Source organism: Mercenaria mercenaria, chromosome 15, assembly GCF_021730395.1.
Source record: "Mercenaria mercenaria strain notata chromosome 15, MADL_Memer_1, whole genome shotgun sequence".
Lineage (NCBI taxonomy): Eukaryota > Metazoa > Mollusca > Bivalvia > Venerida > Veneridae > Mercenaria > Mercenaria mercenaria.
Window position 1 is genome coordinate 25,749,120 of NC_069375.1, and position 15,995 is coordinate 25,765,114.

At 36.4% G+C, this 15,995-nt stretch overlaps 1 protein-coding gene across 2 annotated transcripts; it reads left to right on the forward strand.

The window, feature by feature from the left end:
• The first annotated feature begins 1,083 nt into the window (after positions 1 to 1,083).
• LOC123549277 (uncharacterized) lies at positions 1,084 to 15,310 on the forward strand. Of its 2 annotated transcripts, none has more exons than XM_053524824.1 (6): positions 1,084 to 1,158; positions 4,371 to 4,421; positions 5,484 to 5,608; positions 11,105 to 11,287; positions 14,880 to 14,929; positions 15,246 to 15,310. In XM_053524824.1, exons 2-6 carry the CDS (start codon positions 4,372 to 4,374, stop codon positions 15,273 to 15,275), a joined length of 438 nt encoding a protein of 145 aa, XP_053380799.1. In that variant the 5' UTR covers positions 1,084 to 1,158; position 4,371; the 3' UTR covers positions 15,276 to 15,310. The 2 variants fall into 2 exon arrangements, with proteins under 2 accessions (XP_053380799.1, XP_053380798.1); XM_053524823.1 differs by lacking the exon at positions 1,084 to 1,158 and adding an exon at positions 1,234 to 1,259.
• Positions 15,311 to 15,995: the final 685 nt, after the last annotated feature.

Below are 15,995 nucleotides of genomic sequence, written 5' to 3' on the forward strand. Positions count from 1 at the left end.
TTAAGAATTACTCAGTTTACAATAAGATTTATCGACAAGTGAAATTAACCGAGGGTATGTTTCTACCTTTACTGGTATTAGTTTTACCCAACTTTTCAAATGTTTATCCAATATAAATTCTATATGACTTGCCACTTTGCCCATCTTGCAAGACCGGTGCACATCGGCGTACGCCGGATAGATTCGGGCAGTGCCGGGAAGCCAAACGAATGCGTACGCCGCCTAAGTAAAACGAATTGGCCCAAGTCACATTGTACATAGTGATCTGTGTACAAGTTATTGCATATAATAAATACGTTAACCTTTGTGTAATTGATCTTGTAGACCTCTTTATCAGTGATCACATAAAACTCTTTTCGTGTATTACACAGTCACAGACCCACGTAGACCGTGTCATTTATCACTTAGATCACTATATTTTCTGTAACGTACAATTGCGTATCATTTATCAAAAAGAACTCTTCATATGGACAGACCTCTGTGACAGGTAGCGCCAGTTGCTACCAAGACTGTTATATTAGTTGTTGTAAGATTATGTGATTGCATGGAGCGCAAAGGGACATGCCTAGCAGATCATCGACTTGTTCGGCGACTTGTATTAACATGTAGTAGATCAGCGACTTGTATGAGAATCTGGTAGATCGGCGACTTGCTTGTATGAACATGTAGGAGATCGGCGACTTGCATGAGCATCTGGTAGATCATCGACTTGTATGAATATTTAGAAGATAGTCGACTTGTATGAACAACTTAGCAGCTCGTCGACCTGTATAAACATTTAGTAGCTAGACCGTCGACTTGTATAAACTTCTAGTAGATGGGTGACTTGTATGAACATCTAGTACATGTAGATCGGTAACTTTAATGAACATAAGTAGATTGGTGACTTATATGGTCATCTAGTAGATCAGCGACTTGTATATGAAAATCGTTTAGATCGTTGACTTGTATAAACAACAAGTAGATCTGCAAACTTGTTTAAATGTAATGTAAATCGGCAATTGGCATTGGCTTTATCAGTGAGCAAGACTTTATGTTAAAAAAGTGTGACATCTAAAGTTCTTGTTTCCAATTACGTTTCAGTCATATGTTTGATTCCCAACAAATTCTTATCTAAGTTTGTATAATTTTCGCACTAAGGTTTGGACCACCAGACAAGTAAGTTCATTTTTCATATTATTAAACTCATTTTATGCAAATGCATTTGAATGAGAAATGTAGAATGCAAACTAATATATATATATATAAATGTTTTGCCGGTAAAGTTTTTAATTTTGAAGCTTTAAAGACGCGTCACAAAATCACTATTTCATATGGAAATTATACATGATATGCATGAAAAATAGAAGAGATATTCAAGTATTTAGTTACAAATTGACAGTACCATATATTAGGCCAAGGCAATGTGTTTAATGTCTTAACATGTTATTGAATTATTGTAGCAATATGTACAGTAATCAGTGTATTTAGTTAAATTTTGATCAACTTTTGTTTCTACAGTGTAAGAAAGTTACTCATCTATGTTAAAAAAACTATGCTGAAAAGAGGTTGACTGAATAAATTTGCATATGAAGTTGTGAGAACACAATTATTCAGGAAGGGCCTAAATTGTCCACCTGAAAACTTGTAGTATGGCTGAATATTACCTGCATTATAAGAATGATTTTCATGAAGTTCTTGTGGGAGAAAAAAAGTAGGTCACTAGGTTGTAGTGGGTCTTTGAAGCAACTGATTCACAGATGGACAGAATTATTTCGTTTTTTTTGTGAACATATAAATGTGTCGTAAAAAGTCGGACAGAAATACGATAGAGATCGATTTTTCACTCCGTATTCACAAGTAGAAGGAGGAATGGTTGGATGACGAGTAGAGTATCGGTTTTATGTCGATAAATGTCTTGGTTTTTGTACGTTTTGTAACGGCTATGACGGTACATGAGCCTATCGGTACAGCAGTTTGCATTGTTTATATGGACTAAAACGACCAAATTATCTACATTTAATTTTCCCCAAACATTTCTTGGTACAACCGTCTTTGAAAAAACCCTGATTTTGTTTAACTATAATTTTTAGAAACAGACACACACTTGTAAAGTATTCAAAATAGCTTCCTTTTTTTAAACCTTCGTAGAAATATGAGACACTTGATACCTAAATCATAGCAAAAGCGTATAAGAATAAAAAAGTCGATTTTCTTTAAGAAATACCTTTATTTTTGCCAAGTTTTACTTATTTAAAAAAAAAATAAAATGTATTGCATATATTTTGTAAGTTTTCCTCTGATTTCTGGTTCAATATCTTGTACTTACTTTTCTATAAAATCGACAGTCATTACTTAAATCTATGACTGGGCAATGATATGCTATAACATTTATTTAACTAATACATTGTGCTTTAGAATATCACAGGAAAACTTAAAAAAAAACAAAAACAAAACAAAACACCCCCCTAAAAAACAACAACAACAACAACAACAAAAGCAACAACAAACAAACAAACAACAACAACAACTACTACAACAAAACATTATTACCTAAGTTTATTTTCTCTTGAATTGACGAATTTTGATTTTTTTTTTTTAAAAACTTGGAACTATCAAATTTGGAATTCAGTCGATATGAAATGAGTTGTTTTCGTACCAGCTGAAAAATAAGAAATTAAATACAGTGTTAAAAATAAAACATTACGGCCTTGCGAATCGAATCAAAATGAAAAAGTACTGTATGCCGTAAGGTTTAGCAGTACATCACAAAATAACAGAAATTATTAGTAAACGAGCAAACAACTTATCTGTCCAATATATGTTTTACTGTTCTGTCCCGTGGAATTGGATACTTAAAATAATCTAAAGGTGTTGTCCCCCCTTTACAAAAAATGTCATTTGTAAATAAAAAAATGTAAACAATTGTCGAAAACGATGTTTTACCTAGTTATGTTAAGTTTAAACACTGGACCGTTGTTGCAAATGCATCAAAACAAAGACATATAACAGCTTTTTAGAACTGGTGAGTTTTTAAGGGCGCTGAACTGTCCAGAAGTGTGGCCCCCTCATGCAGTCCCTTTCCGGAATTCAGTATAGGGATAATACACGTTTTTTTTGTGTATTAACGTCTGCAGAAGCCCGCGGGATTGTTTGTGACCGAGACCGAACACATGGGCGGATCCAGTGAAAAAAGTAGTTTTTATGCAAGAATACATTTATGAGTATTTTTTTTTCAGGGGGTGGGGGTAGACAGTGGTTTTATAGAATAATATACATGCTTTATATGCTGTTTATTTTTCATATAAAACAATGCTTTTTTTCTATGATTTGGGGATGTTCAAACTTGTTTTCCGAACCATGGACCTAACTCTTAAACGGAGTGCGTTACCGCTCGGCCACGAAAAAGCTGTCTATGCTCTTTATCTTACACTATTCCTCTGTTTGTTAACTCTTCAAAGCGTTCTAATACTGTGCGATACCTACACCTGGTGAAACTTAACTGTTTCATACATTCTCATCCATCAGTAGTTCGTCAAAATCCCGAGGCGGGAACCATGGTAGACCTCTCATGCGAGAATGGTTTAATAATACAATATAACTTAGTTTATTACAATAAACATGTTATAGACGCGTTTAAATTTTCAAGAGGAAATACTTTGTAAAGTTACGTCTGCCACACATGTTCCAACAAGGACTTAAAGCAAATGTTTAAGCTAGCTGGCTTATATCGTTAAAAGATGTAGTTTGTTAAAATGTTAAGTATTCATGTGAAATTCTCTTTAGGAGGCAGTTTGTATAAACGTGGAGAACAAGTTAGCTGTTGCCGTATAGTAATCATAGAAATTACATTGTGGCTAACTTTTACCACTTGCAGTCGTTTATGAAGGCTAGTCACTTGAAACCGTAACTTTATTTGTGCTGAAAGTTTAACATTTTTTATATTTATATATCACATATATTGAGATCTTTCTAACAAAACAAAATGGATCGATGAAATGGTCCACAGTTGTTCATTAGATATTCATGTTCTGAAAAGGTATTTGAAGACTGAGTCTTTCACTAGGTCACTCAGAACCGAGACGATTTGAAGGCGAAAAACGAGATCAAATTGATATCGACATCATATGAGTTATATAGTCGTCATACAACTGTGACGTCTCCAGATTTTAATCTGATCATTTTAGACAAAACGTCATGAAGCGCATTTGAAGAAATGAATGAAAATCTATTTTATGTGCACATATTTAATTGCTGGTTTTCGCTGCTTTTATTTTTCAATGCAAGTAAAAGAGATAATAGCGACCCAATTCTAAAGAAAAAAATAAATTATTAACAAATTCATGTTATTTATAGAATGTTTGTTGCTTTTATATTTCTCTTATTTTCAGTATGTTGCGAATACTAGCTGCCTTATCTGTACTGCTTCCTCTTGTCCTCAGGTAGGATAACGTTGCTATATAATCCAGTCTAGTGTTATACAGGTAGGATAACATTGCTATACAGTGTTAGAACACTATGAAATCGTGAATATTCGTGGGGGACTTATTTTAGTGGATCTCGTAGTTGAGTAAATCCACGAAATTAAATCCAACGAACAAATCAAATTCCCATTCCTTTTATATTCAAAAGTTGAATTATGCGATTTTAAATCTACAAACGATTACTAATTTTGACCTAAACCAATTTTTGTGCCCTCGATATTTAATGTAAACAGAGTACTGATAACACTGCTATATTCATAGGCATACAGACACTATATAGGAAAATGGCGCGAATGAAAATGGTAGTCTCATAACGGCGGATCAAATAGTTCTCAGGTGTTTGCTCTGTAGAATTATTTTCCTTATTTTCTTTACATTTTTTTTGCTGAAATCACATGACAGATCTATGCTTGACATGTAGGTAGCATTTTCATAATAAAATAATAACATGACATATTTTGTCATGGAAAATTAGATCATACACCACCACTACAATTTGGGGTCTCATTTTTAGCTGATTTTACATTTTGTGTGTTTGACTGAAAATATTTTTCTTGCATGAAACATGACCCCAACTTTTCTTTTAATTTCTATTCAGCACTGGCAATATTCTTCAAAAAAATGTAAGTTACACACATTTAGAATGGGTCATCGTATGTGCTGCGGCCATTGGACATATGTCAATTTTATATAGAATAAAGAAGAACCGCTATTTAGTGTATTGTACCCCTAATAGAATCCAGTCTAATGTTATTTATGCATAATAACATTGCAACATAATCCAGTCTAATGTTATACGTGTACAATAAAATTGCCGTGTAATTTTGTCGAATGTTACACATGAAGAATAAATTTGTTATATAATGATCCAGTTTTTGAGAGTTACATATACAATGTTAATATAAGTCGCTTGGATATGTTATAAAAATAAGGAAAATATCTCGACTATTTTTGTGTGATATAGTACTAAGAATAAGGTACTAGTAAGTACGTTTTATTCGTCTAATATTTTTGTTGCAGTCAATGTGACGTCGATTCTAAGATACTTGCTATTTGGTATGATATGGATATATTCCCAAATGATGCGAAAGTTACCCCTACCGAAATGCAAGTGTTCTTCTCCAACATGAGTGACCCGATCACTGGTATGTAGATCTATATCCTATAGGAAGAGTAAATATTTCTACTACATTTTTAATACCCAAAAACTTGCGAAAATGACTTTCTCTGGTCTTTGTCATTTATTTCTATTTCGTTTCTTTTTTAAATAAAGAAATAATCACATTCCAGAACAATTGAGCTCCCTTAAACCATTATAATTTACATTTGGAATTTGAGCCGCGCCATGAGAAAACCAACATAGTGGCTTTGCGACCAGCATAGATCCAGACCAGCCTGCGCATCCGCGCAGTCTGGTCAGGATCCATGCTGTTCGCTAACGGTTTCTCTAAATGCAATAGTATTTGAAAGCGAACAGCATGGATCCTGACCAGACTGTGTGGATGCGCAGGCTGGTCTGGATCCATGCTGGTCGCAAAGCCACTATGTTGGTTTTCTCATGGCGCGGCTCATTTCATTCTTAGACAAAGGAAAGGAATACGGATTTCAAAAACTGAAATTTAGCAGACATAGCAAGAAGTGGTGGATTTGATCTATCAGTGATTTATTTGAAAAAGTCATAGAACTGTAATAAATGAACATTTCAGAATAATAGAACATTGACCTTTTAACTATATGCAATTGAAACAATGGACACAAAACCAAAAGTCACAAGTTCAAGATAAAAGAGCAATGACTCTTTCATCACAATACAAAAACAATGCTGCTACAGGCGGTGCATAATTAGTTACTCCGGGAATACAAGTTTCCCAAATCGGACATAAATGTTGTTTAATAAAATGGAAAGCGCTTTACACACTTCGTCAAAAGTCCACATTTTCCGTTGAACAAAATTCAAAAAACTGTTTAACAACTATACATACACTGGCTCCAACTTAGACTCAATGCATTTTTGAAACATAAGTTTTTTTAATAAAATACTACATATAACACTGGGTTACTCCGAAAATATTGAGAGAAACCCGGCCGATTCCTTCAAAGTGTTTTAAGTCCATGCAGTGAACTTGCTTAACGCAATGCGGACGTACGGCGGAGTTTGGAAAACCCTGTTCAACATTTATGTAAAGTTTGAGACCCTATTAGTCACCTCTTACGACCATACAAGGGTATGGAAGTGTTTTTATTTAATATCGATAAAGAATTCGTGTATTTTGTATATTTTCCTGTATTTCTCGACATGTTGATATCACGTGCCAATCGTCAAACACAGTTCATGAAATCTGTGCTCTGACTGGATAACTGATACAAAAAAAGATCATGTGACCTTTCTTGTGTCATAACAGGAAAAAGAAGAATTGTTTGTTAGTAATGATAAAAATACACGAATTTTTTGAGGTGTATAAATGTTTGCAGTTAGTGTATTTGTTATCATTCTTAAGAACCATAACTTGTTTCACCACGTTCTACCGCTATTTATTGCATTTAACACCTGGACATGACCGTGTAATATATTTTACGCGAGTGTGTAGACGGCTGTGTTGACATATAGAAAATTATAAATTATGACTTTGTGGAGCATTTTAAGGTGGAAAAAGTATACATTTTCGGTTAGAGTGATCCTTTGCTCGTGTAGTCCAGTTGTTATAAGTCGGATATCACCAGCTTTTCAATTTCTTTTACTTTAGAGGCAAATAAATTATATTTTCCAAAACCTGACAACTTATTAACACATATGTAGGTATTCTTGCCTTTATAAACAATACAGTGGTATAATTATAAGTGTAATAGGGTAAAGGCTTCTTGCTTCAAAGTGTATCAAGAAATAAAAACTTGTGGATTTCTAAAAGTTCTGATGTAACTTAAACGGTGTTAATTTATGGAACTGCATATACCAACAACTGACGTATGATTCAATATAGTCTTTTGAAATAATAACGTTCATAATTGTCTCATTAGTCAAAAAATAGAAAAAATATGAACAGAACAGAATAGAACAGAGCTTTGATTTTTCACCAAACTGTTTATGAGAACAATACGAATCAACATAAATTACATTATTTCCGACTGAAAGCAAAATGTTTGGAATATTGAAACAGTCGAAAACAGGAGAAAAGCTACGTCAAAGAATAATTGATTTTCACTAGATGTTCAATATAAGCGATGGTGATACTTTTAAAACAAAATTGGAAGCAAGAAGATGTTCAGTTAGAATAAATATTTTCACATGGAATTGAAGAGGAGAAATTCATGTATACTGTCATATGTGTTAAAATATCCAGAAACTTAAATATATATTTGAAATTAATCATTGAAAATAAATTTCCTATATAATCTATTGCTCAAAGTGACATCACTAGGCAAACCAATATTGATTATCGGATAAAATTATTTTCAAGGGGGATAACCTACTAGGATATGCCAGTCAAATACAATAAAAGCTGGGGATGTGTGCCTATTTTTGCTGGAAATATGACGCTTCTAATGATCAAACACATGTAAAACAGTTATGAATATTATATGTACATGAATAAAATGTTGTTTTAGGAGAACAGATTGGCAAAAAATAATCAGGAATGGGGTTGCGCCCCGGAAATGGAGTTGCTCGTATACATTATATAATCAAATAATCCTTTTTACATCCCAATTTTTTTTACAATGTCCTTGTTTCCTTCTTATATTATTTTTATTTATTTAGTTTTTGTAGCCAGTGTCCTTATAATAGCAGTTTAGTCAATATTCATTGCTACGTATTCAGAAGCTGTTCTCCAAAGTAGGAGGTGAAGAAAACAATTACACCAACGTAATCGTCAACATATTACACTTGGGTTATAATTTTTTGTTCCTTTAAATCTGTGAGTTTAAGGCCATTAGGCGGGATAAAATGATATATTTATTGATTTTGTTGGGATTAACGTCGCACCGACACAATTATAGATCATATGACGACTTTCCAGCTTTGATGGTGGAGGAAGACCCCAGATGCCCCTTCTTGTATTATTTCATCACGAGCGAGCCCTGAGTCAGGCTCGAACCCACATCGATGAAGGGCAAGTGATTTGAAGTCACTCGGCCACGGAGGCCCTGGAATTAAATGATATTTGTTGTGTTTCATTCATTGTATATCTCTGTCTTTCCTCATCATTTAACTTGAAAGTATCATATACAGCCCACATTCCTGATTAGACATCTGAGCTAACTCAGACATTTCAGATGAACAGCTACGTAAGGCTGAATTTAAGCACAACCTTGCACATGTACGAGTATACGATACGTTTTATTCCATTCCATATACGGAAACTTAGAGGTCAGTTTCGCATACGGGTCATGATCAGTCAATAATTAGGTCACTAAATACAACAATAAAAATCTTGCTCACAGTATAAAGACAATGATTTTTCTCTAACATTCATGAAACCCCATCAGAATGTCTATTTGCCTATGGTCTACAACAAAGACACAAGTATCGTTATATCATCTCCTGTTCTATCAGTACTACATACACTGCTTTGTTTGGCGTGGATTTTCCTTTTGCTGCATTTTGCAGCAACTTTCGTACTTGTTTCATATTTTATTCACGTTTCGTGTCGCCAGAGCTTTTGTGATAACAGAGCCGAATCATAAATTACAAACCGGATATTTTACATATATGATGTATTATCATATTTGTGTCGAATAGCATTTTGCTTTTTTTCGAGAAAAAATATTGCTGTCTCATACTGAGCAAAATCATAACTTCATTACCTCAGTTTCGTCTTTCTTACGCGGAACACCAGCACCGGACGTTAAGCGTATTCCAAGTGGGAATTGCATTGCACGTTTCCCACCCGTGATATATATCTAACTATATAATTACAGGAATAATGTATACAGGAATATATCTATTTATGTCCCTGATAATTATGAAATGCACAATGTTCATAGTGCTGATACACATAGCTAGGTCCATTTCAGGTAAAATCTTACCTCATGTTGATGAATAATACTTTGGTGTGAAAAGTTGCCATAAAATATTTCCCCTCACAATTGTATACTACCGAATGACATCAAAATTCTGTGACCTAGCCTTTCAAAACATTTTCAATCTCAGCTTAGTTTGAAAATAAAACTTTATTCGGCGTAGCTGTAATAGCATGGATTTTGACCTATACGGAACAGGTGCGCGCTGAAAAGATAAACCCTTAAATGACATTGAATATCAGAAGGCAGATATTAAATAGAGGGTATTTAGTAATTTTGTTACCCAAAACTGAAATGATATATTCTATTTTTTAAAGTCTTTAGTAATTCATTCGCAAGAGAAATCAAAAGTGAACGTCTTCAGCCGTTGCGTACCTCGCTTACAGATGAATAAGTGGTCGCTGGTTGTTACTGTAGAGTCAGTGTACCAGGTTTCGCCCTGTACGCGGCATGAAATTATTTTAGAATCAGCACAGGACGTCAATTCATTTTTACCTTCTATCTCTGAATGGATGCCTATTGATCATCTAAATTTGCTACTTAATTGAAATATTTGTAAATGAATCACGTGTTCATAGATGCATATCAAAAATATTTTCTGCCTGTACATCCTCCTTGATTTGGAATTTTCCACGCGCCACACATTATTACCTCTACGTCGTTTGTCTTTTTTTTAAAGGCATTCTTATATCCTCAATGCAGTCATTATCCGACTAGATCAGATGGCCAAGCGCTGGGGCTTTAGTATAGAATTTTCTCGTAAATGCTTATCTAAACTTTTAATATCAAGTTAATCACCGTGACTTAAAACCGCATAACGCTGCAGAACTTGGATCTAGAACTCTCAAACTTAGTAGGAAGGTTCTTCAAGTGAGTCTGACTTTCACTGACCTTTACCATGACCTACTGACCTACTTTCTATATTTGAAGCTACAGCAATGGGATTTTGACTACCTGTAATCTTTTTGCATGATTAGAAAATAAATTTAAAAATCTCCTTGAATCGACCCGGATTTGAATCCGGTACTTTGAGTTCTCTTAGCGGACATTCTACCAAGTCGCCATAAAAGCGAGCTGATGGGCAAGTGAGTAGAAGTGCCGTATTATACCTCTACTTCACATAGCCCTCTTGTTATCTGCAGTTACTTGAAATCAGACCAAAACTTGTTTGCCTTACAAACATCAATTGCAGTCATTAAAATGTCTTCATATTTTGTGTCCTGTATATCATGGACTTTACTTTTTGTGCCTCATAAACACGAAAACGGATAACGGCCATGCTGCTTCAACAAATAGATCCATCTCCATGAAATAACAATGGCAATACATGTAAAAATGGCAAAACATGAAAAAATTGCAATATATGTAAAAATGACAATACATGAAAAAATTGCAATATATGTAAAAATGGCAATATATGTTTAGAGTTATTAGGTCATAACACAAGTTTCCAATACAGAATGTAAAAAATCCTTATGAATATTTGAAAAATCTGAAAATAAATAAATAAAAATATACATCATAGATTCTATGCAAAATTAAAGTTAATTTCAAAATATACATAATTTAGGTGTTAAATATTAATACAAATTTACCCATGTATAATATTCATGACTAAATTTCAGGAATAGTGTTTTATGGCGCCTTTCATAGTTTTTGGAGTCAGCGCTATTGTGGTGAGACCAGTCAAGTCACAGATTACTTCTTCAAGCAATGGGATCTTTTTCCTCAAAATATCCCTGACGGATATTTAACACTTGATGACTTGGTCCTGGCCTTCAATACGATCGACACCGACGACCCAGACTGTAAGTTTGTATGATGTGTATATTTCATAGTTTCCAATTCTGTCAAAGAAATGAAAACCCACGCCGAATAGCTCTTTTTGGTAAGAAGGTATTTTTTATAGTAGTGCTCTTAAATGTTTGGCTTACTAAAAATTCGAGAAAATAAGTCTTCTATTTTGATTTTTAATAGTGTCATTATATTTTCTAAAGTATATATTAGTTTTTATAATAACTAAAAAATTCTAAAACAGTTGCAACAATAAATCTATATTTGTTTTAATTAAGAGACAACAATCCCATGTTTTATCTAATAAGTTTTCAGTGCGTTATGTAGAACACCTCACAATTTATTTCAAGAATAAACATACTAAAACAGAAGGGTCGGGTGACAAATGTTGCAAATGTTTCTAACATAAAGTCAGTCCTACCCGATTGCGTCAATATTTTTGTTCCGCTTTTAACAGCCGTATAAGGAGGCTATCTTGTCTGATTCAGCACATTACCTTAAAGAAAAACAAAACAGGAATAAACAGAGAGAAAAACATGGTTCTAACGCTGCCGTAGAACAGATTACACTCGTATGCTGCTCGAGAACGTTAACAGACAACACTTTTATGCTGCCGGACAACAGATGACACTCTCATGCTACTCGACAACAGACGATTCTCTCATGCTGCCGGACAACAGACGAAACTCTCATGTTGCCGGACAACAGACAAAACTCTCATGCTGCCCGACAACAGACGACACTCTCATGCTGCTCGACAACAGACGACACCCTCATGCTGCTCGACAACAGACGACACTCTCATGCTGCCCGACAACAGACGACACTTTCATGCTGCCGGACAACAGACGACACTCTCATGTTGCTCGACAACAGACGAAACTCTCATGCTGCTCGACAACAGATAACATTCTCATGCTGCTCGACAACAGACGACACTCTCATGCTGCTCGACAACAGACGACACTCTCATGCTGCTCGACAACAGACGACACTCTCATGCTGCTCGACAACAGATAACACTCTCATGCTGCCGGACAAAAGAAGACACTCTCATGCTGCCGGACAAAAGACGACACTCTCATGCTGCTCGACAACTGACGACACTCTTATACTGTTCGAAAACAGAAGACACTCTAATGCTGCCCAACAACAGACGACACTCTCATGCTGCTCGGCAACAGCAGACACTCTCATGCTGCTGAACAACAGACGACATTTTCATGGTGCCGGACAACAGACGGCACTCTCATGCTGCCGGAAAACAGACGACACTCTCATGCTGCCGGACAACAGACGACGCTCTGATGCTGCTCGACAACAGACGACACTTTCATGTTGCTTGTCATCAGAAGACACTATCTTGCTGCTTGGCAACATACGACACTATCATGCTGCTTGACAACAGACGATACTAACATGAAACCCGACAACGGACGACACTCTGAGAGAAGACACTCTGATGCTGCTTGACATTAGAGGACACTATCATGCTGCTTGACAACAGACGACACTATCAAGCTGCTTGACAGCAGACAATACTATCATGCCTCCCGACAACAGATGACACTATCATGCTGCTTGACAGCAGACGACACTATCATGCTGCTTGACAGCAGACAATACTATCATGCCTCCCGACAACAGACGGCACTCTAATGCTGCTTGACATCAGACGACACTATAATGCTGCTTGACAGCAGACAATACTATCATGCCTCCCGACAACAGACAGCACTCTAATGCTGCTTGACATCAGACGATACTCTGATTCTGCTTGGCAGCAGACGATACTATCATGCATCCCGACAACAAACGACACTCTCATGCTGCCGGACAATAGACGACACTATAATGCTGCTTGACAACAGAAGACACTCTCATGCTGCCGGACAACAGACGACACCCTCTAACTACTGGACAACAGACAACACTATCATGCTGCCGAACAACAGACGACATTTTCATGCTGTCGGACAACAGACGACACTATGACACTGCTCGACAACAGATGATACTCTTATGCGGCTGGATAACAGACGACACTCTCATTCTGCCCGACAACAGTTGATACTCTCATGCTGCCGGACAAAAGAAGACACTCTCATGCTGCCAGACAAAAGACGACACTCTCATGCTGCTCGACAACTGACGACACTCTTATACTGGTCGAAAACAGAAGACACTCTAATGCTGCCCAACAACAGACGACACTCTTATGCTGCTCGGCAACAGCAGACACTCTCATGCTGCTGAACAACATACGACATTTTCTTGCTGCCGGACAACAGACGGCACTCTCATGCTGCCGGACAACAGACGACACTCTCATGCTGCCGGAAAACAGACGACACTCTCATGCTACCGGACAACAGACGACGCTCTGATGCTGCTCGACAACAGACGACACTCAGATGCTGATCGACAACAGAATACACTCTCATGCTGCCCGACAACAGACTACACTTTCATGTTGCTTGTCATCAGAAGACACTATCTTGCTGCTTGGCAACATACGACACTATCATGCTGCTTGACAACAGACGATACTAACATGAAACCCGACAACGGACGACACTCTGAGAGAAGACACTCTGATGCTGCTTGACATTAGAGGACACTATCATCCTGCTTGACATCAAACGACACTATCAAGCTGCTTGACATCAGACGACACTATCATGCTGCTTGACAACAGATGACACTATCATGCTGCTTGACAGCAGACAATACTATCATACCTCCCGACAACAGACGGCACTCTGATGCTGCTTGACATCAGACGACACTCTGATTCTGCTTGGCAGCAGACGATACTATCATGCATCCCGACAACAGACGACACTCTGATGCTGTTTGACATCAGACGACAGTATCATGCTGCTTGACATCAGATGATACTGTCATGCTGCTTGACAGCAGACGATACTATATTGCATCCCGAAAACAGACGACGCTCTGACAGACGACACTCTCATGCTGCTTGATATCAGACGACACCCTGATGCTGCTTGACATCATACGATACGACACTCTGATGTTGCTTGACAACAGACGACACTTTCAAGTAGCCAGACAATAGACGACACTCTCATGCAGCTGGACAGCAGACGACACTATCATGCAGCTTGACAGCAGACGACACTATCACGCTGCTCGACAAGAGTCGACACTCTCAAGCAGCCCGACAACAGACGTCATTCTCATGCAGCCCGAAAATAGACGACACTCACGTGCTGCTCGACAACAGACGACATCAGGCTGCTTGACATTAGACGACACTATTATGCTGCCAGACAACAGACGACACTCTCATGCTGCCCAACAACAGACGACACTCTCATGCTGCTCGACAACAGACGACACTCTCATGCTGCCCAACAACAGACGACACTCTCATGCTGCTCGACAACAGACGTCAATAATTTTGTCGTTTCCATGCCGACGACTCGTAACAATTATGTATAAATGCGAGTGTAGTGAAAACACTGAAATTAAATACGTAGTGTCATTACGAAATAAAAATAAATATTAATTAAAAAAGTTATTACGAATTCTTAGCATGTTAATTACAAAAATGCCTTGCATTGATTCTTACTCTTTCAGCTGTAGGATTTATTGACCTCTTCACCGAGTGGCATCCATATTTTACAAAGGTATTGCAAAAAGGACTTTTTTATGGAGAACTACATTTTAACTGCTTTCAGTCTTACGCAGTAATAAAACCTTTAGACATACTAAGGTGTATGGATATAGTTTGCAGGGAATCACTTTACGTTATGCTGATCGAGTTTATGTAAAATCATATTGTTAAAACTCAAAACAAAAAAACACAATAATGAAAACACTAATTACAACAACAACAACAATAAAAACATATGGATATATCCTTTTGTTTGAAACTTAAAAGTAATAGATCTACATAATGTTATATTCTTTTTTCTCACAGAAATTTATTTTTCTATTTTTCAGCTATATTCGGAAGCATTGGCCCAAGCTTGATGTATCATAAATACACAATAAATATGTTCCACATATTTTCATTCAGTTGCTGCATCCCTTTTACCTTTTCACATGTCTACTTAAACGGCCACTATCTTGCAACAATCGGTAATATATACTAAGCTAGTGAGCGACCACTACATAGCCTTACCGTACTGTGGGAGATTATTTCAAAAGTATCGAAAAAAATGTAAGAGTTTGCAAGTATATTGTTTTGTAGTTGCTGAAAATTCTGCTTAGATAACTGTTTACGCAGTCACCCGAAACGCTTCAGGAACAGTAACCATCGAAACAGATATTCCCATCTGCACCTGGAACCAGTAGAATAATGAATTAAAAGTACTAATCTGCTCTATTCCTGTTTGGTACCCGGGAAAAGGCACTATAAAAGCACTTCAAAACGGATGACTGTTTGACGACTCCGATGACTCATTCCTTACTAAAGTTGTTAAGCAGAAACAACTCGTGTATATTTAATAAAAGTACCTAATTTGTAACAGAAGTTATTCTGCAAAACATATTTTATATTTTATTTTGATTACATGTGTATTAATGACCTTGAGTCTCGGTCGCTGTGCAAGGCGCCTAAGTAGCAAGTTTAGTGTAAAGCTTTATGCCTAATTCTTAACTGAAGTTACTAACAAAAAAGATTGTTCTGTTTTAATAACCTATGGCCTAGATCTTTACTTGTTTATTTGTTTGTTTTGATAAAATTAAAGT

Excerpts from the sequence above, each read along its gene's own strand:
- LOC123549277 (XM_053524823.1), top strand. Across the intron at positions 4,422-5,483 it reads CTGCTTCCTCTTGTCCTCAG|TCAATGTGACGTCGATTCTA; the intron begins GTAGGATAACGT and ends TTTTTGTTGCAG. Across the intron at positions 11,288-14,879 it reads CGACACCGACGACCCAGACT|CTGTAGGATTTATTGACCTC; the intron begins GTAAGTTTGTAT and ends TTACTCTTTCAG.